Source organism: Leuciscus leuciscus (assembly GCF_965113295.1).
Source record: "Leuciscus leuciscus genome assembly, chromosome: 10".
NCBI lineage: Eukaryota > Metazoa > Chordata > Actinopteri > Cypriniformes > Leuciscidae > Leuciscus > Leuciscus leuciscus.
The window spans coordinates 27,112,779-27,138,837 of record NC_138734.1 but is presented as its reverse complement, the minus strand read 5'-3'; the positions used below and the strand labels follow the sequence as shown (position 1 = coordinate 27,138,837).

At 34.7% G+C, this 26,059-nt stretch overlaps 2 protein-coding genes across 4 annotated transcripts in view; one reads left to right on the top strand and one right to left on the bottom strand.

Annotated features, from left to right (window-relative positions):
* Nucleotides 1-2,389: 2,389 nt before the first annotated feature.
* Nucleotides 2,390-13,836, bottom strand: cd9a (CD9 molecule a). Of its 2 annotated transcripts, none has more exons than XM_082181601.1 (8): nucleotides 13,441-13,836; nucleotides 7,364-7,466; nucleotides 7,189-7,286; nucleotides 7,019-7,093; nucleotides 6,833-6,934; nucleotides 6,475-6,564; nucleotides 4,387-4,470; nucleotides 2,390-2,905 (listed from the first exon to the last, which is right to left on the bottom strand). In XM_082181601.1, the coding sequence occupies exons 1-8, from the start codon at nucleotides 13,507-13,509 to the stop codon at nucleotides 2,840-2,842; spliced, it is 687 nt and encodes a 228-aa protein (XP_082037727.1). In that variant the 5' UTR covers nucleotides 13,510-13,836; the 3' UTR covers nucleotides 2,390-2,839. The 2 variants fall into 2 exon arrangements, with proteins under 2 accessions (XP_082037727.1, XP_082037728.1); XM_082181602.1 differs by lacking the exon at nucleotides 13,441-13,836 and adding an exon at nucleotides 9,632-9,876.
* Nucleotides 13,837-17,862: 4,026 nt separating this feature from the next.
* vwf (von Willebrand factor) overlaps nucleotides 17,863-26,059 on the top strand; it is a 37,137-nt gene continuing 28,940 nt past the window's right edge. The window contains exons 1-13 of one of the 2 annotated variants that reach the window (XM_082181566.1): nucleotides 17,863-18,011; nucleotides 18,471-18,534; nucleotides 19,326-19,472; nucleotides 19,577-19,679; nucleotides 20,845-21,053; nucleotides 22,301-22,422; nucleotides 22,804-23,020; nucleotides 23,114-23,236; nucleotides 24,031-24,142; nucleotides 24,249-24,295; nucleotides 24,443-24,579; nucleotides 24,660-24,798; nucleotides 24,942-25,042. In XM_082181566.1, coding sequence (XP_082037692.1) covers nucleotides 18,471-18,534; nucleotides 19,326-19,472; nucleotides 19,577-19,679; nucleotides 20,845-21,053; nucleotides 22,301-22,422; nucleotides 22,804-23,020; nucleotides 23,114-23,236; nucleotides 24,031-24,142; nucleotides 24,249-24,295; nucleotides 24,443-24,579; nucleotides 24,660-24,798; nucleotides 24,942-25,042 — 1,521 coding nt within the window. In that variant the 5' untranslated portion in view covers nucleotides 17,863-18,011. Of the gene's footprint in view, nucleotides 18,019-18,470; nucleotides 18,535-19,325; nucleotides 19,473-19,576; nucleotides 19,680-20,844; nucleotides 21,054-22,300; nucleotides 22,423-22,803; nucleotides 23,021-23,113; nucleotides 23,237-24,030; nucleotides 24,143-24,248; nucleotides 24,296-24,442; nucleotides 24,580-24,659; nucleotides 24,799-24,941; nucleotides 25,043-26,059 lie in introns of both variants that reach the window. The other variant, XM_082181567.1, reaches the window with a different exon arrangement.

Genomic DNA, 26,059 nt, shown 5'->3' with positions numbered 1-26,059 from the left:
GCTCAGGTAGGCCGTGGCATTTAAACAATGCCCAATTGGCACTAAGGGGCCTAAAGTGTGCCAAGAAAACATCCCCCACACCATTACACCACCACCACCAGCCTGCACAGTGGTAACAAGGCATGATGGATCCATGTTCTCATTTTGTTTACGCCAAATTCCGACTCTACCATCTGAATGTCTCAACAGAAATCGAGACTCATCAGACCAGGCAACATTTTTCCAGTCTTCAACTGTCCAATTTTGGTGAGCTCGTGCAAATTGTAGCCTCTTTTTCCTATTTGTAGTGGAGATGAGTGGTACCCGGTGGGGTCTTCTGCTGTTGTAGCCCATCAGCCTCAAGGTTGAGCGTGTTGTGGCTTCACAAATGCTTTGCTGCATACCTCGGTTGTAACGAGTGGTTATTTCAGTCAAAGTTGCTCTTCTATCAGCTTGAATCAGTCGGCCCATTCTCCTCTGACCTCTAGCATCAACAAGGCATTTTCGCCCACAGGACTGCCGCATACTCAGTGGCGGTTCTACATTGAATTACACCCTGGGCGAGACCCCCTTTGAATTTTTCTTACCCCATTGGCAGATCATGTTTTGCTTGTTTTAAGCAAAAACTCAATTTTTATTTATTTCCCCAGAAAACAAGACTTAATATCTTATGTCATTTTACTACTTTAGTAAAATAACGTTATGCATCTTTATTTAAGAAATGTTTGATATTTGGACTGGAAACAAGACAAAAATACTAAGTAGGAAAAGCATTTTTTGCAGTGTAATAACTGAACTTGTAACAGTTTTGTTGCAAAGCACAATATTATGGTGAAATTAGATCTCGTGTTTGAGTTAAAACCGAATTATTGTTAAGCATAGCAAGAATTATGGCAAAAAGGCTAACAAATAAGAGTTATACCCACCAATTAATATTGCCCCTTCATTCATGACATGGATACCGTAATCATACAGAGAAAACATAGTTGCATACCTTTATCTTTCGCTCGTTTCTAAATTGGGCACCTGATGGCTTTGACCTTTCTTGTCCATCTCTTATTTGGCACTCGACATCGACAATCAACAGATTTCCCCTGATCCCCCCCATACCAACTGTCGACGAGTCACGACCAGAAGTCAAAACTAAACCAATTCACCTTGGTGGTGGTGACCAAGTAATCGTTTTGTATTACCTATTTTTATTAGCCATTCAGACAATTCAGAAAAACAAAAATGTGCAGGAAATATAGAGGCCTGTATTTATAATATTATGAATGAAATGTGCGTTATTTGGAAGAAAGTCGAGGTGTGACTGACTTAGATAACTATATGGAAATTGAACAGGTGTTCCTAATAATCATTTAGGTGAGTGTATAATATATATATATATATATATATATATATATACACACACACACACACACACACATATATATATATATATATATATATATATACAGACACACACACATACATATACACTGTATATATGCTGTTTCTCTGAGGAAGGAGAGCTTTTTAATTATTATTTTTATGGGTTTGTTTATCTATCAAGTTTTTCACTCCATGTTAGCATCAGGTCTATTTGCATGGCAGGTCAATATCACAATCCATAACATTTTTATTATGATAATATAAAACATTTCAACTTGACATTACATAGGAAATCTAAAATACATTTGGGTGATACATTCTGAAATATTCCATGTAAACATGTTTCTGATTAAAAGTATTTCCTAGCAGTATCATAAAAACTACTGTCCAACAGAATGTTTAACAGTCAAAAGAACCTGACACGAGAGACATAAAAGGAGACTAAAACTCAAATTTTTATGAGATTCTGATCAAATTAAAGGAAATGTTTTGGTGGGTGTGCCTCTGTATGCTTTAATATGATTTCAAACTCTCTGATCTCTTTGTTGGCTTGATCTGTTTTGGTTTGTCGGTGAGTCATAGTGTCACATAGATGCAGATCAAACATTTTTCACAGTGTGTCAAGCGTTGTGTTTGAGAAACAGACCACATGCGATAGAAGGCAAGAGATAGAGGTACTAATTCATAATTATAAAACCACTTTAAGGGTGTTTTTGACAAATTTCGGCCTAATTGTAAAAATAAGGCAAACAGGAAGAGGGGGGGGGGGGGGGGGGGGGGGGGACGGGACGGACGGAAAGAAAAAAATTATACAAACAAGATTAAGGAAATAGAGGTTTTAGCATGGTCACATAATGGAGTGACCATGAGTCAACGCTGTGATCATGGGAAACTGGATGAAGTTTTGGCTATCCCCCTTTCACAGGGACTCTTATCAGACTGTTGAGTGAAACACTGATCGCTGTCAAAACAGATATATACAAACAAACTTCATCCTGGATACGCAAAAGAAAAAAGAAAACTCCCACAACAAAAGTCATGATTAATTTGGCTTTTATTTGAGCCATATGCACCGATGTGGGTAAATCAATCGACCCTATTCACAAATCAAAAACAAAACATTAGAAAAATTCTGAACAACTTATATCAAGCATTACTGCAAGTACCATAAAGCAAACAATAGTTAATCTTTAAAATCTATTATGAACGATAAAAAAATAGAAAAAGTCAGACTTAATAAAGGCCTTTTCAAATTGGCTTGGAATGCTAAACCAACCCTTTCTTCTCATTACTCGTGACTGAACCAGTGATACAGCTGCACTAAGAAAAAGAGTGAATTCCAGTCAATCAGAGACATGTACAGATTGTGTGTCTGACGCTGTGATCTAACTGGCTCTTAGCTGATGAGGTCATGTTCAAGACAGTGCTTTGTGACAGACATCATGCAACACAAATACACTGGCAGTTTCCCAGGCAACGAGACCCCTCACACAATCTCCCGGGTTTTCCGGATGGCACAGCACAACATCATGCTAAAGATCATGCCGAAGATCTGTGCACATAGAGAAAACATTCCTTCAATGGGACATCAATCGCACACGTTACAGTGTTTTCAAAAAGCATTATGATCAAATTACAATCATGGTACTAAGAAATATATACTTTTTTTCTATTTAAATCTGCAGTGTGTAATTTTAGTATTTGCATTACCAAAAAGAAATGCCAAAACAAACTACAATTCAGAAGTTTGGGGTCAGCAAGATTTTTAAAATGGTTTTGAAAGAAGTCTTTTCTGCTCATCAAGGCAGCTTTTATTTCAAAAATGGATCCAAAATACAGTAGCCTACACACTAAAAAAAAATGGTTCTTCAGCGGTTCTTCAGGGGTTCTTTGCGGTGGTTAAGGTGCTATATAGCACCACTACCATTAAAAGAACCTGTTAAGCCCAGTTTGGTTCTTCAGCGGTTCTTTAGCGGTTCTTTGGGGTGGTTAAGGTGCTATATGGCACCTCTTATGGTTCTACATAGCACCATTTGACAAAGGTAGGTGCTATATGGCACTTAAAGTGGTTCCCCCCTATGATTACAAGCCAATGAACCACTTTTAGTGCTATTTAGCACCATTTTTGTTTAGAGTGTACTGTAATTGTTAAATATTATTACAATTTAAAATAACTTTTTTACTTAAAATTATTTAAAAATGTAATTTATTTCTGTGATGTTAAAGCTCAATTATCATCCTTACTTCGTCTTCAGCGTCACATGATCCTTCAGAAATCATTCTAAAATGCTGATTTGCTGCTCAAGTAACATTTCTGATTATTATCAATGTTGAAATCAGTTAATATTTCAGTGGAAACAGTGTTACTTTTTTCCCTTTGATGAATAGTACGTTCAAAAGAACAGCGTGTTTCAAAATATAAATCTTCTGTAACATTATAAATGTCTCTTTTGATCAATTGAATGCATCCTTCCTAAATAAAAGTATTCATTTCTTTAAAACACAATCGTACTGACCCCAAACTTTTGAACACAAGTCTGTATATATAAACAAAATAATGTATTTTTTTATTAGACATAATATTAAATTAAGCTGGTAAAGATATACACCTTAAAGGGATACTCCACCGAAAAATGAAAATTCTGTCATCATATACTCACCCTCATGTTGTTTCAAACCTGTATGAATTTCTTTCTTCTGCTGAACAGAAAGGAAGATATTTAGAAGAATGTCAGTAACCAGACAGTTTCTGGTCTCATTGAGTTCCATAGTATATCTTTTTCCTACTATGGAAGTCATTGGTACCAGAAACTGTCTGGTTACTGACATTCTTCTAAATATCTTCCTTTCTGTTCAGCAGAAGACAGAAATTCATACAGGTTTGAAACAACATGAGGGTGAGTATATGATGACTGAATTTTCATTTTAAAGTGGAGTATCCCTTTAATTTTAAATTGTAGATCTTCTAAAAGACAAAATGCTGAACAAGCCTTAAACAAATAAAACAACACAGACACACTAAATAAAAGTTACCATGATCACTCCAATGCCGATTCCAACTCCTCCAATAATATGAAGTTTGGAGTTGAAAACTTCATCAATGGCATCAGGGCAGCTCTGAACATATAAAATAAGAAATGGATTTATCATTTACGGTTTATCAATGTTGTTATGTACTTTGAAACGTCAAAGATCTATCATCTATCCATCCATCTATTTACAGTTGATAGTTAAACTGATTCCTGTGCTCTTCTGTATCTCAGCTCAGTGTCTTTATATTGTAGGAAGCATATTCTTATGTCAAATACACTTTGTTCATTAGTTTACTTAAACCACTTAAACCCTTCTCGATTTTCTGAACGGTTACTATGCTGTGATGACCTCTTACTTGACCTTCTACAGGCAGAGTAAACAGTTTCACTGACTCATTCAAGCTGAGCCGCACACAGGGTGCCTCAGGTTAGAAACATTTCCAGTGCATTAAATCTGAGCTAAGCTGGAGTATTACACTCCACAATCATACCTGCTGTCTAGAAGAATCTAGTCCAGTGCGATCAATTGTAAATCAGTGCTGATAAATCACTGACTGATACTTCATGGAAGTATTTCTGCTCACGAAAATTATTATACTGTAAGTGTAGATGGGTCTACCAAAGACAGACATGGAACTGAATCAATTGTAAATTCAATCCCAATTTTAAGGGTTTATAATTCGCCTTGGCAAATATCAGTGTTGTTATTGTTAAATAAAACTAAACTATTCAACTATATATATTAATACAAAAAATGTAAATAAGATTTGAAATGTTGCCTTAGCAAATAAATGAAAAAAGAAAACTGAAAAATAAATAAATAAGCTGAAGTAATAAAATGACTAAAACAAAAATAAATTCAACTTAAAAAACAAAAACAAAAACTAAACATTAAGCCTGGTCTCCACCGCCACTCCGGTGGCTTTAGGGAAACTGTGCATGATAGGCAACATGCATTTAAAGAGTTTAAATATAAAAGAACCATGTCAAAGTCGTTTGAGTACGCCACATTTACTGCAACACCTTTATGACCATGAACCACAACGGACATATCCATGAGATCATTTCAATTTAGATGAATTTCAGGTCATAGGATGTCATGGGTTACCTACGAGTGAGTGTGAAGTTATCATTTGCAGCTAAAAAGTTAAGTATTTATCATACATTTGTTGTTCTTATATACGTTTCTTAACCTTATTGATAAACTAATTATATAAAAATATGTTGCCAGTGCACTACAAATGAACTGGTTCTATGCCTTTATTTTGTCATTAAAACTGATAGATTCCATATCCTGTAATGCAGGCATAAACACACAGCAATGAAAGGGTTAAAATCTAAACCATCAATGGTATAAAACAGACTCACACACAGAGAGGCAGAGTGAGATTAAAGGATCAGTTGGAGACTGTTTATCAGTTAGTTGAGTAGAATATTCAATATTTTAAACAATGTAAATAAATTAATAAAATCTAAACTAAGACAAAGTACATTTTGATGACGTCTAATATGTATCCAAATGCAATACCTAATAAAAGTTAGTCATTATGTCTGAATACAATGTTCTCAGCAACATAGGTCAATTTCAAGCGAGTGTGAAGTTATCATTTGTCAAACTTTTGTAAGCCAATAAGTATTAAAATTTAAACTTAAGGTCTTTTTACATTTTTATTAACCTAATTATTAAACTAACTGTATAAAACTATGTTCATGTTGTCAGAGCACTACAAATGAACTGGTTTCTATGCCTTTATTTTGTATTCAGACACTTGAGAAAACTTTTTATTTTTGACTGTATTGCAGTACTTTGTTATATGATGAACTGCATAAATACTAAACTGTTGTAATTTATGCAGTTTTCTTTCTATATACATTTATATAGATTTGCATTTATTTATCCTTTTATTTTCTGTATTTCCCATATTAATGCTTTTTTTTCTATTTAGTTCTGTATTTTATGTTTTTTTTTTTTTTTTTTTTGACTGATAGGCTGCATGAATTTTGTTCAAATAATTAGCACAAAACTTAAGTAACCATTGGAATCTATATACTACCAAAAGGCAAAATTTGTATCTATAAACCCTGTTACCTTTGTAATGAGACCCTCAAGCACCTCCTTTCTGGGGCAGGTCTCTTTAAAAACCTCCGGGATCTGTCCTGACGGTCCACAGCAGTTCAGCTGAGAGATGAGGAACAGATGTCATCGCAAATTATTACAGCTTCAAAATCCACAAGCTAAAAATAATTGGTGTTTGACGGCCCATCTGATGCATTTAGTACATAAAAACAGCAAGCGCTTTCTGAGGATGTTTACTAGCAGTAACTACCGACTAGCAGTTGGTGTTCGCAAGGCTCATGGTATTGAAAGATATTCATGAGTTTCAGATGCACAGAAGCAATTATGCTAAATATCTTTGAGAAATAAGGAGAAAGGGACGAGATCTTACTCCATGCTGGATGAGAGTGAGTGTGTCTTTCAGAGTGTCCTGTTTGTTGTCTTGATAATTTTTGTATGTTTCCCTGTAGAAATTCGTTATATCTTCAGTAACCTATGGGCACAAAGATATTAACATAAATTAGGAGCACCGTCTGTGTGTTTGGGTATGCGTGCACAGAGAATTTGAAACTCCCACCTTGGTCTGGTTGGAAAAGCCCCAAATTCCAGCAGCCACCTCGACCGCAAATATGACCAAAAGAAAGAAGAAGAACTACAGGAAAAAAAACATTCAAACACCAAAGTCAATCACCTCATAATAGTACTAAGTGATATTCGAGAAGAAAAGGTGCATGATCTGGGAATTACCAATCCCAGCATGCAAGGGGATTCCTGAATGGCACCACAACATCCAAAAAAACCCACAACCATCATCAGCGCACCGGCCGCAACGAGGATGTATACACCTATAACACACACACACACTTCACTTTTACCAGTTGCAACACAACATGTGTAAAAAGACTTATAAACAACTACTGACCTGTGTAGAAGACATAAGGCGAGTTATCTCCTTCAAACAAGCTTTTAGTCTTGGCATCAAACCTCAGCCAAAGTCCAATAGCCAAGACGCCTGTACCTGCAAGCTGCAATGAAACAAATGAAATGTATGCAATAATTAATAATAAATAAATAATTATCCCCGTAATACCTACAAAAGGAATAAAATACACACAAAGAGCTCAATCAAAAGGATTCCTTTAACATTAGAAAGAAACCGCTAAAACAGCAGGTTTGGTGCTGAATCTGATATTTATAGGTGGCTTGCAAAAAACAAAACAAAGAAACAATTAGAATAAATGAGTAATCATAAAATAAATAAAAATAGTATTTTATAATTATAAAATAAACAAAAAATAAATAAAATTAGAATAAATTACTAAACATAAAATGAATAAAAATAGTATTATATAATTATATTAAAAAAATAGAATAAAAACAAACCTCAAAACAAAATTACATTTAGTAGCTTCAACCAGCTTGCAAATACATACATTTCTGTCAGAATACATGGCTATTTTTATACCAGCAGAGGTGAACTGCCAGTGTTAACCAGCCAAACCTTGCCCACTTTGCTTGATTCTTCATAGAGGACAAAATAAATCAGCAGGAAATCGGAGGTGCATGAATCATGTAATAATGTGTACTACAAGCTTAGTAAAACTCAATAGCACAGACTATCCATCTTATTATCTGATCTGAGAGTGTACAGATCACACCTGCAAGCAAAATTCCATGGCAGAATCCAAAGAAAACTGGCAGAAGTTCTGCCAATCTGTTAGACATGTGATGCTATATGAGTCAAAATCTGCTAATGGAACAAGTGATTTTTTACTATTATTTAGGCTACAAGAGGATCTGGATTTTCACTTTAAAAAATTTATTTTTGTTATAAGAGTAGAACCAATAATAACCCTCTTTTCCTGGTAAAAAATTAAAGGGTTAGTTCATCCAAACATGAAAATTATCCTGTAATTTACTCTCCCTCAAGGCATCCTAGGTGTATATGACTTTTTTCTTTCATCCAAACACAATCAGAGTTATATTACAAATTATCCTGAAAAATGTCCAGAAATCAATTTCAATAGTACACTGAGTTTAATGTATCAGCATAGAACTCATGTTGAATGTGATAGTTTAATTTTTACATCTAATCAAGGTTATTTTCATAAACGAAAACTAAAACTAAGACAAAGTATTGGTAAAAAAATATTTTCGTAAACTGAAATAAAATAGAATTTAACTAAAATGAAAAACTAAAACTAAACGAAACTATCAACAGTTACTGAAAAAACTAACTGAAATAATAAAAAAAAATAATAAGCTCTCATCCTGTACCAGACAATCACGTTTTTCCATTCCACCGCACTACTTTATTTTTCAATGTTTGACCGTTGCACTAGAGTCTCGCGTATTTTGCAGCGTCTCGTGCATTATCAAGATGCTGATTAGACAGTAAGATTATTGCACAGGTGTGCCTTAGGCTGGCCACAGTAAAAGGCCACTCTAAAATATGCAGTTTTATCACACAGCACAATGCCACAGATGTCGCAAGTTTTGAGGAAGCATGCAATTGGCATGCGTTTCAGAGAATTTGGCAGTACATCCAACCAGCCTCACAACCGCAGACCACGTGTACCGCGGACCACGTGTCCACCAGCCCAGGACCTCCACATCCAGCATCTTTACCTCCAAGATCATCGGAATCCAGCCACCCGGACAGCTGCTGCAACAATCGGTTTGCATAACCAAAGAATTTCTGCACAAACTGTCAGAAACCATCTCAGGGAAGCTCATCTGCATGCTCGTCGTCCTCATCGGGGTCTCGACCTGACTGTGATGTTTGATGCATCACACTGACCAACAACCATTTTTCATTAAAAAAAATCTGCTACCTTTTGTGAAATATCACACATACTAATGCCATGTTCCTCACTATATCATGTGAATTATTTCTAGTTCTTTCTAGTCATGTCCTGCTCACTAAGATGTAATGGTTTCATGTTTCAGAGAGTTCATGTCCTACTCTTTTGATTTATTCTCTCTGGCCCAAATCTTTTGTTTGAAAAACTAAAAGGTGCACAAATCTGTTCCAAATCTCCAGGCCAACGCTTAGCTAAACAAACACCCTTAAAACAACCCCACTTCAACCTCTTACCCCATTCCACACACAAACTGAACATAAAAACAACACTAACATGCTACTTTTACACAATCACACACAAAAACACAAATATGAAAGTTCACTCACCCAGAACACCGAGTTAAAGATAAACATGGCGTATTTTATACATTTTGGACATCCATCAACCCCCATTCTGCTGCTTTCAAAGTCACGTTGGTGTACAGAGCAACAAACTGTTTGCAGTGTCTATGCGTTCACCTGCACAAGCTTCTAATCTACAAACTTTGTACACAGATGAGTTGTTATTCTATTCCACACTTCCTCCCTTTGTTTGACCAAGTGAAACTGTAAAATGTCTGTGCGTTGCGCAATATTCTGTGGATCAGTGGGAGGAGCTTACAGGTAGTATGTGAATGTGTGTTGTGCAACTTTGCCACTGCATTCAGTTCTAAGTTCTCTAACACTTTAGTTGGGCTGTATTTCACCTCCAAAACAAAATACATTTATATTTTGCATTAAAAAAGAAGCCTATTTTTTAACTGTGAAATTTTAATGATAATTATTTATATTTACCTCTAATTGCCATTATTATTTTTTAAATTAAAGTTACCATAAATTAAATTCAGTACAACAGATACTACCATGTTGTATAAATATGTTACAGTTTAAAAATATATTGTTATTTTTTCACATTATGGTAATGAGAAGTTGGGGGCGAATGTACTTAATTTTCACAATGCAAAAAATAAAACAGTCCTAAATGGTTTTAAAATGGGCTTAATTTTCTTTTTTCAAACCTTTTTTAATAGATTTTGGAATGAAATAATCTCATTACCATCATGTAAAAATATAATACTATTTGTGGGGTAAGTTGTCACATAAATTATATGATATTTATAAGGTTATATACTGGTCATATAATGTGTGTTAAATATAATATATATATGATCATAAATATTACATAATGCACTTTACGGTAATGAGAATGAGGCCTTTTATAGTAATGAGAATTGGAGGGCGGGTGTTTAATTATAATCTAATTTGTAAATCGCTTTGGATAAATGCTTCTGCTAAATGATTAAATGCAAATGTAAAATAATCTTGTTGGTTTAAAAATAGGCTTCATTGGGGACTGTGGTGTAGTTTGTTTATAGCCTACCTTTAGCTTTTAACCTCACGCGACTGCATTGAGGCTTCAAAATTTATAAAAATCTGTGATAATTATCTCGATGGACAAAACGTGCAAGTATCATTAACTTTTGTTGGTCACAGAGCTTGTTTTTAGCGATAACCCAAAAGCCTATGGGAAAATCCTATTGGGTTTTTGTCGAGGGAGCCAGTGTGATGCTAACTGCCAGTTGGCCTACAAAGTGACATCATTAGTGCACCACTCTATTAATGTGAATCAAACAAAAGAGAAAATAACTTAAGAATAAAATTATGTTTAATTCGTACAGTTTTTACATTTGATTATTACATTTCTGTACTAATTCTGACTACATGTTAAATTTAACTACTGTACTTGAAAAACTTCATATTTTTGTTTTATTTGTCCTATTGTTTGTATTTGCTTCTTATTTTTAATAACAGAAATGAGATAAAATAACAAAATAACCATATTGTGAAATATATCGTTATGGTGAAATAACATTTCTCATATTGTGAAATAAGAATTTGATCATATCATCCACCCTAAGCTCAGAGGTGTGAAGTAATGCAGATATTAAGTAACATTTACAGAGAGCAAATTAATGAGACCAAATCCAACACACACACAGAAAACATTTTTTTAAAGTCATAACGTGCACGTTTTTCCATCATTAAAACCCACAACAAATGCAGTTTACAGTGAGTTTGTCCATGAGATTATCATACTCTATAAATAGACCCGCAGATTAAAGACAATCTAGGGCGCGTGCTCACATAAACCCTCTAGGCTAGACACACACAAACATACCATACGGCTCTGGGTTCGCTGAAGAATTAGTGGCACATTTAATGAATGGTTCACTTCAATGAACTGATTAAAAAAGTCACAACTTTCTTTTCACTACATTAAGGTGATATTTTTTCCCAGCTTAAAGGCAGGGTAGGTGATTTGTTCCAGAAGCATTTTTTGTTATGCTGGTTGAAATTCTCTTCCCATCCTGATAGCAATCACTAAGTTAAGTGGTCTAAATGTATTTAAATATATACTGTCTTTGTTAGGGGTAGGACCATAAAATGTTCGTCCAATCATGACAGACAGGTAGGACCCTGTCAACGTATGTATTTCCATGCCTCCGCGCACTCATCACACATCAACAACGTGTTTCATGCTATTGCTAAGCAGAGTTAGACAGACGTCAGTCACTGAGCACCGCAACCGAAACAGCAGCCACCTTTTACAGTTCCACCTGAATTAAAACAACGAGCTTATGCTGCGTTCACACCATAACTACTGTAATTTATGCATCTGAATGGCAACACTATCAACGCCGAAACGAATCTACAGCAGTCAGGTGGCAGAGGTCAGTGCTCTTTAAAGCCGGGGACACACTTAACGACTGTAAGGCCAATTGTGAATGTAATTTGATACTTACAATAGATACTTATGAATGTAATTTGATACTTACTGATCATGCCCAAACGCGCCGAGTTGCGTTCAGTTGGTGTTCACAGTCTGTGTTTTAAATCTGCTGCAGTCGATGGAAACAGTCTTAGAATGTTTCAGCTAATCATTAAGTGTGTCCCCGGCATAAGTTGTTTATGTTCATTATTATTGTAATGTGCTTTGAGACATGAGGTAGTTAAATGCCGTCTCTCCTCTTTTAACGCTTTACAAATATGCGTGGCTTTGGAGACACTCTGAAGGGAGGGTGGGATCTCATGCTTTCAAAGCTAACTTGCTATTGCTAGCTGCCCCGAAAATCACCTAACAGTTACCCCATCTTTAATGTGACTAGGCAAAAAACAAAGCAATTCGTCAGCTCCCCTTAATATGTAAACACTATAGAAGGATTAAAACATTGATCTGTTTGCATGACTCCAGAGTGTGAATAAAAAGCCTCACTTTGCGTCCATTTTCATACCGATGCAACTCAATTTTATTTGAGATGAGACTACAAAAATGCTCCATTCTTTTTGATTACGTAGTTTTCTGAAGAAAAACAAATCTGGCATGAAACAGCACATCTGATTGAACATCAAATACCACCGATCAAAAAACAACTGGATTTAGGCCCAATACATACTCAATGAGAGTACAAAAACGCAGCAAAGCAAGCTCAATTATATATATATATATGTGTGTGTGTGTGTGTGTGTGTAAGATCAATTTTCAGATGGAGAAAATTAATGGGATTTTTATACGCACAAATAAACGGTAGAACTAAAATTAGTAGTCTATGCAAATTCGACCAGCTCAGCGAATCGGTTCGAATAATCCATTAAAAAGATTCTGTTCAAATGAACGATATGTTCACGAATCGGACATCACCAACAAGCAAGAATGCGCCTGTACAGTCGTGAGAGAGAACAGCTGACACACGAACAGAGAGGAGTCAAAGGAAACACTCAAAATTCAGTGCTTGTCCCGCCACACACACACACACACACACACACACACACACACACACACACACACACACACACAGAGAGCGACTCTCTCACAAACATACACGGTGTTTTAATTACACGACCAGGGTCCTGAAATCAGAGCTAAACATCTTAAAATTAGGTCAGCCAAATGGATGCAGTCGTGTTGCACGGCTTCACACAGACGTTTCTGCGTCATTAATTACAGTCTAAACTAACTAAAAACCTAAAAGTGACGCCGTGCACATGCATTTATCAACGAATCTTTAAGGAAAACCGCGAGTTATAATAAAACAACGTCCCGCGCGCAAGCCAACCGCTGCACACATCAATCATTAAACGCACGCTCGCTCACTCACCCAGAATATGAAATTGAAGACGAACATCAGATACTTGACGCACATTTCTCCTCCGGTCAACGCCGCCATCACAGCAGTCTGTCCTCACACAATACTGAATGAAAGAGTAAAGATCACTGGGACCAGCGGCTCGCAGGTGGCTCGCGCGTGCGGTAGTGTGACTTTAAATGCGTGTAGGGACTGAGTGAGAGGAGCGCGCGCACGAAAAACTCAGGACAGACACAAACTCACTACCTCATTCCTCCTGCCAAAGATCAACTTTGCAATCGTTTTCTGTGTGGCAAAATCGACCGTGCCAAAGGTCAAACACTTTTTGCATCGATCCAGTTGCTATTTTTGGAGGGCTATTGAAGATCGTCCGTACGCTTTATTTAGTTGTGCTCGTTGGGTTTTTTTTTCCTCGAGGAATCTCTTTTATTGTTATCGCAACATCCCCACGGTCTTTATTCGTTGTGAATGACGTCATGATGGAATGACGTCACCCAGTCAGTGCAGAGCCCAGAGGTTTCTTCCACTGTTCAGTGATTTGTTCTATATGGAATTTTAGACTATTGCATAAGATTTATCATGTGAACTTTCATGTCTCAAGATATGCTGGTATTCATAGGACCTGCCCCCTTTGTGTAAGTGAAATGTTATAAAATATTAATTTCATAATTTTTAAAAATTCTATACGAACAAAAGTCTCTTTCAGAATCTATTAAATTATTCTAAAATGTCTGTTAAACTTTGAAATGACTCAAATCTGGATATCAAAAAAAATATTTAAAAAAAATTGCATTACAGCAACATTTCAGATAGATCACTATGGGATATTTTTTTTTCTATTTGTTTCTATAATTTTTTTCATTCCTAGCCTACTCTTCTCCACGTTTTAACTGAAACCGACTAATTTCTCAGCATAGTAAAAATAAGAAAAGTGACAAGTAATATAAATGTAACATTTTTATGATATGGTATGGTGAACGTTTAAACTTCTCATTGGGCCACAGGCTGGGTTGTAACAATATATCGTGTCACAATATATCGCAATACAAAAATGCAACAATGTGTATTATGGATAGTTCACCCAAAATAAAAATTACTGGGTGAGAAAAAATTCAAGTTTTCAGGAAAAACAATAATTTAGTGTCACTGCTACATTAAACTACTATATATAATGTTAAATATTGTATAATAATGCAATGGGGGAATATTTGTGGGTCCTGATAATGCCAAATGTCTGATGTTACTAGTAAAAAGTGGCCTACATTATTTTAAATATATCTAGTCAGTGACATAGTGCAAGCATATTCTTCTAAAATAATTCTGTATTTTCAGCTTCAGAATCATGAATATTTTTAGTCACCATTGTCCTGTGCATTGGGTTAACAACATTATTACATATTACATTGGGTTAATGTAATATGTAATAATGTAATATCAAATTTAGCATTTTAATCACCAGTACATTTTTGTTAACCTTTTATCATATGTCTTGGAGTATCACATTAATATCGTATTGTGAGTTCAGTATCGTGGTATCAAATCGTGACGAGGGTATCGTTACACCCCTAATATGTATGTATATATATATATATATATATATATATATATATATATATATATAATGTGTGTGTGTGTGTGTATAAGATACATTTTCATATGGAGAAATTGAATGGGATTTTTAATTCCAGAAAATCTGCATATTACGCATTATATATATATAAGAAAAAACAATCCAAGGCACTCGATTAATTAGTTTTAGAAAAATATAAAAAGGCTTTATTTTGTCATAGCTTAGGCTTTAAAAACAGGTGACAAGCAACGGCACATCTGCGCGTTGCGGCCAATAAGCATTCATCAGGGTGTGGATATTTATATGTATATATTCCAGATCTCTCTCTCTATATTAAATATATTATTATTAAAAAATCCATAAAAATATGGTACAATGTATAATTTGGCTTAAAGGGTTAGTTCACCCAAAAATGAAAATTCTGTCAGTAATTACTCACCCTCATGTTGTTCCAACCCCGTAAGACCTTCGTTCATCTTCGGAACACAAATTAAGATATTTTTGATTAAATCTGAGAGCTGTCTCACTCCTCCATAGGCTTCTAAGGCATTATAACTTGCTGGCCCAGAAAATATATTAAAGACATCGTTAATATATAGTCCAAGTGACTACAGTGGCTCAATCTTCAGTTTATAAAGCGACGAGAATACTTTTTGTGCGCAAAAAAATACAAAAATAACGACTTTATTCCACTATTCATTTCCTTCTCTCTGGGCCTTGAGTTTTTTCACGTAGTATAACTGCGCAGCGCTTCTGTGTTGTACGTCACACGCATCACACACATGACCAGCGTCGGCCAATAGTGAGCCTACGTATGACGTACAACACAGAAGCGCTGCGCAGTTATACTACATGAAAAAACTTTTCTTACGGGGTTGGAACAACATGAGGGTGAGTAATTACTGACAGAATTTTCATTTTTGGGTGAACCCTTTAATTTTCAGTATTTATTTTTTACCTGTTTTATTGTTTTACCTGTATTTTGAATTTTGAACTTCATTGCTTTGTGTTTTAACGCAGGGTTCTATAAAATTACTGTATAATATATCCGGGTAGTAAGCTACCTGTACTTTTTCTGTTATTTTAGATTTATATATATACATATATAATATATATATATATATATATATACAGTACCAGTCAAAAGTTTGGAAACGTTACTATTTTTAACGTTTTTGAAAGAAGTCTCTTATGCTCATCAAGCCTGCAGTAAAAAAAAAAAAAAAAAAAAAAAAAACTAATATTATGAAATATTATTACAATTTAAAATAATGGTTCTCTTTTTTAATATACTTTAAAATGTAATTTATTTTTGTGATGCAAAGCTGAATTTTCATCAGCAAGTACTCCAGTCTTTGGTGTCTTATGATCCTTCAGAAATCATTCTAATATGATGATTTATGATCAATGTTGGAAACAGTTGTGCTGCTTAATATTTTTTTTATAACCTGAGATACTTTTTTCAGGATTATTTGATGAATAAAAAGTTAAAAAGAACTGTATTTATTTAGAATAGAAATCTTTTGTAACAATATACACTACCGTTCAAAAGTTTGGGAACAATAACTTTTTTTTTTTTAAGAAATTAGTACTTTAATTCAACAAGGATGCGTTAAATTGATAAAAGGTGATGGTAACGATTTATATTGTTAGAAATGTTTTTATTTTGAATAAATGCTGTTTTAATGAATAAATGCTGTTAACGTTTTACTCATCAATGAATCCTGAAAAAAGTATTCCAAAAAAATATATTAAACAGCACAACTGTTTCCATCATTGATAATAACTGAGTATCAAATCATCATATTAGAATGATTTCTGAAGGATCATAAGACACCAAAGACTGGAGTACATTCAGCTTTGATTCACAAAAATAAATTACATTTTAAAATATATTAAAAAAGAGAACCATTATTTTAAATTGTAATAATATTTCATAATATTACTGGGTTTTTTTTGTTTTGTTTTTTAACTGCAGGCTTGATGAGCATAAGAGACTTCTTTCAAAAACATTAAAAATAGTAATGTTTCCAAACTTTTGACTGGTACTGTATATATATATATATATATACACACACACAAATATAAGGGCCGATACATTTTTAATGACATCTAAAACTGAGCATCCATCTCTACTGTATTCTGCCAAGAATTCAACCTGTCACTTGGGATAAACTATTAAAATCACACAGATACCAATAAGGGCAAGTTTCATGACATGCTAAATAAAACAAAAATAAATGCAAATAAAAACTGTTGCAATGGTAAAAGAACATACAACTTGGACTAGGTTCACAGGTAAATCAAACTTCTGTTTGTTGTTTTGTTAATGCATTTATAAAGTTCTCCATTTTCCAGTTCAGTCTATTTTATTTCAATATATTAGCATCTTGTTGGGCTTATGATGTTTGTTTACCTTTGTTCGAATGACTTTTTCAGCACTGTGTTGTGTTGCCGCTTAATGTCAAATGTACTGTGCAATGTGGGTCCTGAAGCAAGGACATGTTGTTTTCTATGTTTTTTGGCAGCGAGTTAGGGGTCAATAAAGAAAGGTAGCCGAAATGAACGATGAATGCATGGAGTTCATGTGAACGTTCTCCGAATATGCTGTTGGTAGTGAGGTTTTTCCTACAGTTAATCCATCAGTGCCAGATACGAGTTACATCGCAAAGGCTGTGAACTCGCTGCATATGCTTTGGATTGTGTGCGTGTGTGTGCTGTTTGGCTTGGCACTAATGTCCTCTGTTGGTTTGTCTTATCTGTCTTCACTGCCAGACTAATCCTTCAGTTCCTCAAATGCCCAGACTTCCTTCTATTGTCCACTCTTAATGAGTTTGAAAACGGAAATCACACCATCCCTCCCTCTTTCGTTCTTATAAAGCGGTTGTTTCCATCTGGACTGGGTTCCAGTCATGTCTTCAGAATTGTGAGACACTGGATAGTTAATACCTAGCACAGCAAAGCGCTTCAGAGAACCTGTTGCTGGGAGCCTACAACTGGGCAGAGGTCAAAGGTAACAGGTGCCACTGAATATTTGTCATGAATATTTGATACGACCACTGATTATTTAAAAATTTTGTGTTTAAAGGTAATGTTTTGCTATTTAAGCATGCATGAAAAATACCATGCATGTTTGTGAATATATTATGCTATTTTTTTTCCCATCCTAAGTTGGGGCGTTCTATCCATCTATGTGGAAATACGTGACTTGTCTAAAACTCTCTGACAGATTTGTAGGGTCTCAGAGGTTTCTCCTTTGTTTCTCACTTCCAGCTGAACTTTTGCTTTGCCTCATGCTATTATTTTTCACTAAATTTAACCCTCACATGCTCACTATTGTTGATGCCCCGTTTAAAAAAAGGGTATGTGCCTGGACATTGCAATGCGTTATCTACTGTGTGCTTTCTACGGTGGTTCAGGTGATTACTAACTGGGCTAAATCATTCATGATTTCTTCTTTTTCTTTAATCAGATGGAACCGTGCAGTTTGAAAGGATGGAGCAGAATCCTTTTGGTTTTCATCTTGAATTTTTCAGGTTAGAGTTGAGCATGTTTGTGTGCGATTGTGCCTTTTTGAATTGTTGGTTTGATTTTTTTTTTTTTTTTGAAATTAATAATTTTATTCGATTAACAAGGATGCATTAAATAGATCAAAAGTGACAGTAAAGACTTTTTTTGTTATTCTTTTAAACTTTATATTCATCAATAAATCTAATAAAAACTTTTACTATGATTTACTCCGTTTTTTGGTGAAACATTTTTACACTTAAAAATATTGATAAAATTTTAACGCAATGAAATCAATTACATATACCTTATGAACTAAGCAAATGTAAGTAAAAAAAATTAAGTAGATCTGAATCCACAGCTAGACCAATGTGTATAGAAACTCTATGATTAGCCTACAACGACCATCATTTGAGGTGTCACACAATTCTGAAATTATCGTACATTATGGGATTTTTTCCCATTATTGATCATACATCGTACAGAGGTCAAAATTATCGTACAAATACAATATCAGCATATTAGAATGATTTCTGAAGGATCATGTGACACTGATAACTGGATAAATGATGCTGAAAATTCAGCTTTGCATCACAGGAATAAATTACAATTTAAAATATATTAATAAATCTTTTAAATTGTAATAATATTTCACAATATTTCTGTTTTTACTGTATATTTAATCAAATAAATGTAGCCTTTGTTCCTTCAAAAATATAAAAAAATCTTACCGACTCCATACTTTTGAATCGTAGTGATGCCACTTTGATTAAAAGCTAGCATGCAAGTGCTTAACTCTCTTACTCTCTTTGTTCTGTAGGTTTTGTGTCTGTCGAGGGATCTGGTCGCTGTAGTCTCTTTAGCCGGCAGCATATACACACTTTTGACGGTGTGATTTATGAGTTCCCTGGAGACTGCAGCTACATGCTGGCGGGAGACTGCCAACACAGAAGCTTCTCCATACTGGGTAAAAAAAATCCTGTCACACACACGCACGCGCACACACACAAACAGTTTTCCGTGTATTAAACAAGCTATGGCTTGTTTGTAAGGATGTGTGTTTACTTCTAGGCGATTTCTCTCACGGAAAGAGGAAAGGAGTGACTTTGTTTCTGGGAGAATTCTTTGAGCTTCATCTCTCTGTTCATGGAACGCTTTCACAAGGAGCAGAGAGGTACAAACTGTAAATTTCCTTACTCTTAAAAATAAAGGCGCTGGCATTTATGGCTCCATGAAGAACCTTCAACATCCATGGAAACTTTCCATTCCACAAAAGGTTCTTTATACTGCAAACATTTTCTAGAGATTAAAATTTAGACAAAATTGTTAAATAATACAATTAGACAAAATGATTCTTTTTTTTTTTTTTTTTTACTGTTCATTGAAAGGTTATTTGGGGAACCAAAAATGGTTCTTCTATATATGGCATGCGAACCTTTATTTTTTGTAGTCAAAATATAAAAGAAAATGCTTATGGCTTGCTAATGGAATTTCAATGGAACCAATCCTAAAAAGATCAAAAAGAATCCCATAAGATTCTTCTGGATTAACTGTATTTCCAATTTGTTGAAAATTGGAATTTGATTTAAAAAAAAAAAATTGGTGTAGGATTTGCTTATAAACAATTTCACAAATGTGACCCTGGACCACAAAACCAGTCACATGGGTCTTTTTGAGATGTACATCACCTGAAAGCTGAATAAATAAGCTTTCCATTGATATATGTTGGATATGACAATATTTGGCCGAGATACAACTATTTGAAAATCGAAACATTGAGAAAATCGCCTTTAAAATTGTCCATTTATGTTTGCGATTGTGCTCCATTCACTCACAAACATAAATGTTTTATATATTTACGGTAGGAAATTTAAAAAATATCTCGATGGAACATGATCTTTACTTAATATCCTAATGAGTTTTGGCATAAAAGAAAAATCATAATTTTGACCAATACAATGTATTGGTGGCAAATATAACCATGCTACCATTGTGACTGGTTTTGTGATCCAGGGTCACAAATAATATATATATTGTATATATATATATATATATATACTGTATATATATATATATAATTTTCTTTTTTCTTCTTCTTTTTTTTACTGTGTGTTATCCTTATTTTATTTTTGAAGAATTCAAAATAATGTCGAATATTCTATTAGCATTCTTTTAGTATTTTTATATGCATTGTATATCACTATACCATGTTGTTATGACCATCTTAGACCATCATGAATTTTCTTGGTTAGGGCACCAGCTCATCATCATATGAAACACAACTAATGACCAGCTACAGTATGCTACTCAATATTTTAATTTTTTTTGGTTCCCTCCAGGCTCCCGTTGCCATATGCATCGAGCTCTGTGTTCGCAGGGTACGAGCTGGGGTACGTTCGACTGTGGAGTGAAGAGTTCGGGTTCTCCATCCGTATAGACCCTTCGCATAACATTCAACTAACGCTCGACAAGCATCACAGCAACCGTACATGCGGCCTGTGTGGAAACTACAATTATTTGGTGGAGGATGAGTACAACGCACAAGAAGGTGCGACACAAACGCAGGCATGAACACAGCAACATACCTCCCAAACAATCTTTCAGTAAGACCATGTTTTTAAAACAGTGGACAGGATGCTGATTAATACGAGCTGGGGAAATAGGTGGCGTCAATGTTCATCCAGAAGACAAAACATTAGAAAGTTTTAACAACTCTTTGTTTCAGAGCCTTGTTTGGGCCTTTAGGGGCGTGTTAGTGTCCTGTCCGTTCCTTGTTACAGCTTTTGTAGTTTATGATGCACTTATCACTATCAGATGTTTAAATTTAGAACACGAGTTCACATGAGTTCACCACATGATACAGAGAGCATGGGAAACTGTGTTTGTGTCCACAGAACTGAAAGATAACATGTTTGTTAAGAAGAACATGTTCTGGTCATATTTCACCTCAAATAAAAAGTATATTTTTATTGAAGGTTAGTTGGCATTTTGACATTGTGCTCATTATCAGCGCTTGAAGTGGAAAAAAGAAAAGTTCGTCACCACCTTTGGCCCGCTATACCGTTGGCTCTGCTCATTTACACTGATGCTTTGACTCTGAAGTGCCGGAACGCAAGAAAAAGTGAAGATTAAAATATAGAAGCTCTGTGTACCATTGCATACCTGCCAATTTTTGAGCACTGCTCATGACAATTAAGCACATTCCTCACCTATATCTTAAGACTATGATGTAAAAAAAAAAGAAGCCCATTACTTTTATGTGTCCAGAAGATTTATAGTCTATTTGAGCTTCCCGTCAGGACCCCCTTTTTATTTTTTTTATTTTTTTTATCAGCATAAATTAATTTGAATAAATAAATCAATAAATACTCTGATTTAAAATAATTAAAAATGAAAATGTGAAAAATAAATATAATAATAATGTAATAAATAAATTCAGAAATCATTCTAATATGCTGATTTGCTGCTCAAGAAACATTTCTTATTATCAATGTTGAAAACAGTTAAGCTGCTTAATATTTTTGTGGAAAGCTTGATAAAAAAAATTCTTTCAGGATTCTTTGATGAAAAGAAAGTTTAAAAAAAACATTTATTTAAAATAGAAACATTTTGTAACATTATAAATGTATTTTCTGTCAATTTTGCTTGAATTAATACTTGCTGAATAAAAGTATTAATTTCTTTAAAAAAATTTTTTTTATAATTGTTTTATGTACAGTTTTGAGTCAAATATGACCAGAACATATTCTTGACAGGCTTCATGAGATTCATAGATTTATAAATGTGTGTGTTTAGGTTTTCTGACAGATGATCCATACGACTTTGCAAATTCCTGGGCCATGAAAGGGGCAGATGAACCCTGTAAACGCGTCTTGCCCCCGTCGCAGAGCTGCAACGGCACCGGAGAATCAGCAAAAGTCAGACGCTTGCCTGCACAAAAAAAAAAAAAAACTTGTTACAATCCATTGTGTGCCTTGTCATATAAATTGCACAGTCACACTTAAGATTAGGGTCCAATTTTCACTATTAACTATGTCTTTTGGCTCAACAAACTCCTATATATTAATAGTTAGTAGGTATTTGTTAAGTTTAGGTATTGGGTAGGATTAAAGGATGTAGAATAAGGTCATGCAGAATAAGGCATTAATATGTGCTTCATAAGTATTAATAAACAGCCAATATTATAGTAATATACATGCTGATAAGCAACTAGTTAATAGTGAGAATTGGACCCTAAACTAGCGTGTTACCGATTGCACTTTTTGCGATTTTTCAGAGTGTGTATGCATGTGTTTCAGGATCAGATGTCACAGTGTGAGGCCATGAGCAGCTCAGCACTCTACCTGCGTTGTGCTCACCTCGTGGATGCGGCTGCGTTTGTGTCCGTGTGCGAGTCTGATGCCTGTCACTGCAGAACGGGAGATGAGTGCGTGTGTCAGGCCATGCTGGAGTACGCCCGCACCTGTGCCAATCACGGCGTTACACTGTCCAACTGGCATGTGCAGAGCCAGTGCTGTGAGTAATCTCACTTTCACACTCATATAAATGCATTTCATATCTGATATTGCCTATGTGTATATTCACATATGTATGTTGCCATTTGCTCAGCCCCTAAGTGTCCTGTTGGCATGGAGTACAGAGACTGCACCCCGACCTGCTCCACGTCCTGTCAGAGTGTAAACATCCAGGAAGTCTGCAAGGAGGAGTGTGTTGATGGCTGCATCTGCCCAGGTGAGAGTGATACCGGTCAACCAATCTAGAAAAACTCAATTTACCTTAATTACGTTTTTGCTTCATTGTACTGTTTATGACCTCTCTCTTGTGTGTTTTTAATGTCAGCTAAGTTGATGCTTTAATATTAAATAATGAATATAATTATACACAACCATTTAAAAGTTTGGGCTCTTTAAGATTTTTTCTTTGAAAGAAATGTATACTTTTAATATTCATATTTAAGCAAGGATGCATTAAATTGATCAAAACAGTATTACATTTCATTTAATCAAAGAGTCCTGAAAAAATGTATCAGTTTGCACATAAATATTAAGCAGCAAAACTGTTTTCAACATTGATAATATTAAGAAATGTTTCTTAACGCAGAAAAACCTGCATTTTAGGATGATTTCTAAAGGATCATGTGACACTGAAGACTATACTTAATATTCAGCTTTGCATCACAGGAATAAATTACATTTTAAAATAATTTAAAATAAAAATCTCTTTTTTAAAAATGTAATAATATTTCACAATATTAACGTTTTTACTGTATCTTTGGTCCAATAAATGCAGCCTTGGCAAGCATTAGAAACATATTTCATAACCATTTAAAAATCGTATACCGACCCTAAACTTTTGAAATGGTAGCGGTTTAAAAAACCAAACAACACATTTAGTGAAGTTTATTCTAATAAAAATGGAAAAAATATTTTATAGATATATTCTCTGATGCAACTGTGCGCAATCTAGCTTTTTAGGTTAATTTATCTTCAGATATTTTTACTGAATGTGTGAAATGTGTTTGTCAGCGGGAAAGGTGTTGGACGGAGATCGTTGTGTTGACGTCTCTCAGTGCTCCTGCACGCATGCTGGACGTAGCTACCCTCCTGGTTCCTCCATATCGCAGGACTGCAACACATGGTGGGACACACACACCCACCCACACACACATATACACACATTACAAAACAATGCATTCAAATACGTGTGGCTGGCTACATTCACTTAAACTCACCTTCACTTTTAGCGTCTGTCGCCATGGATCATGGGAATGTACCAACGAAGGATGTCCTGGTAAATGTGAATTTGTTACTTTTTAAAAATTAAATTAACCTTCCAATAATGTAATGCTTTGAATTGCAAATGCAGTTTTAATGCTGACATTATATCTGATGAAGAAACATTGATTTATAATCGATTTATTCCGCTGTCTCTTCTTAGGGGGGTGTCTTGTGACAGGACAGTCCCATTATAAGACCTTTGATGATAAGTTCTTCACCTTCAGTGGGATTTGTCAGTATCTGCTCGCTAAAGACTGCCAGAGCAACACTTTTTCTGCCATCATTGAGACTGCACAGGTCTGAAATCTTCTGTTTAGTATATACACTTGTGCTTGTTTGTTTATCTGTGTGCTTATGGTTGTATTTTTCTGCTGAAGTGTGCAGATGACCAAGATGCCATCTGCACACGGTCAATTACACTGAGATTCCGAGATCTGGCCAATCAGACGGTTCACCTCAAGCATGGGGGCGTGGTCTCTGTGGATGGAATGGATGTGAAAACACCCTTAATTAATGGTATGTCAAGTAGCAAAATACACACAATGCAGAAACAGAACATATAGATACAATGCCTTTTTTTCTTCAAATTCATAACAGCTGCAATGTAATACTGATGTACAAATCATAGCGCAGGATAACAGTAATGTGTTTGTGTGCAGGTCCCCTAAGAGTGCAGAATACGGTGTTGTCATCTGTAAGATTGCGTTACGGTGACGATCTACATCTGGATTGGGATGGCAGAGGACGTGTTTTGCTGAAGGTGAGTGTGCCCTGCTGGAAAAAACAAGCTATACACTGAGAAAAAAAAAAAAAAACATTTAAATATTTTCACTTAGAAATTGCTAGTAAATTTCACTCATAAATATTACAGAAAATCTTAAACTGTTAACTGTTTTTAGTGATTAAAATGAAGCTGAAATAAAATAAAAATTAGATGAACAAATTAAACTTACATGTTACATACAATTTAGAAATGTTGACTTGGCAGCTAACTGAAATAAATAAGTTTGAAAGTACAAAGATGACTAAAGCTGAAATAAAAATAAATGTAATCGAAATCGAAATATTAAAAAAACTAATTTCATAACTAAAGCACTAAAACCTGAACTAAAATTAAAAAGAAAACTGATACAAAAAAGTGAATTCAAAATATGAATTAATAGTATATACAGTAAATAATACTAAAATAACACTGATTATCATTTATTTACTTTCAGTTGTTGTTCGAAAACTGTGTGACTTACTGTTTGCCATTAAAAAAGGAACATTTTTGACACCTCTTTCCAGAGAATGAATATGAATATGAACTGAGGCATATTTCAAAGCTTCTGAAGCCATATGATTGCTTAGTATGAGGAACAGACCAATAATTTTACTCATATATTTACATTGGAATACATTCAATAATTGCACCCCAAAATGCATTAGAATATAGTTGTATGGACCATTTTTATAATAACTGTGACAGTTTTATGATATAAGTTTTATGGTTTTTTTTTTCTTTTCTTTTCTTTTTTAAAGCTTGGTAGCCTCAATCAATCACCTAAACCACTTTGAATTAACAAACAACCAGCTTTGACCATCCAGAAACCTTGTAAAACAAATCTACCACTTTAAACTGGTTTTAGCTGGAATTTCCAACAGCGTGGATCACATGTCATGTGTGTGAGAATGCTAGGTGCTTTATGCATTCAAAATAATGCATAAATAATTCCCATGTACATATAGAGTCTATGAAATGCAGAATCTGGGACATGTATCAAATATTCCCGTGCTT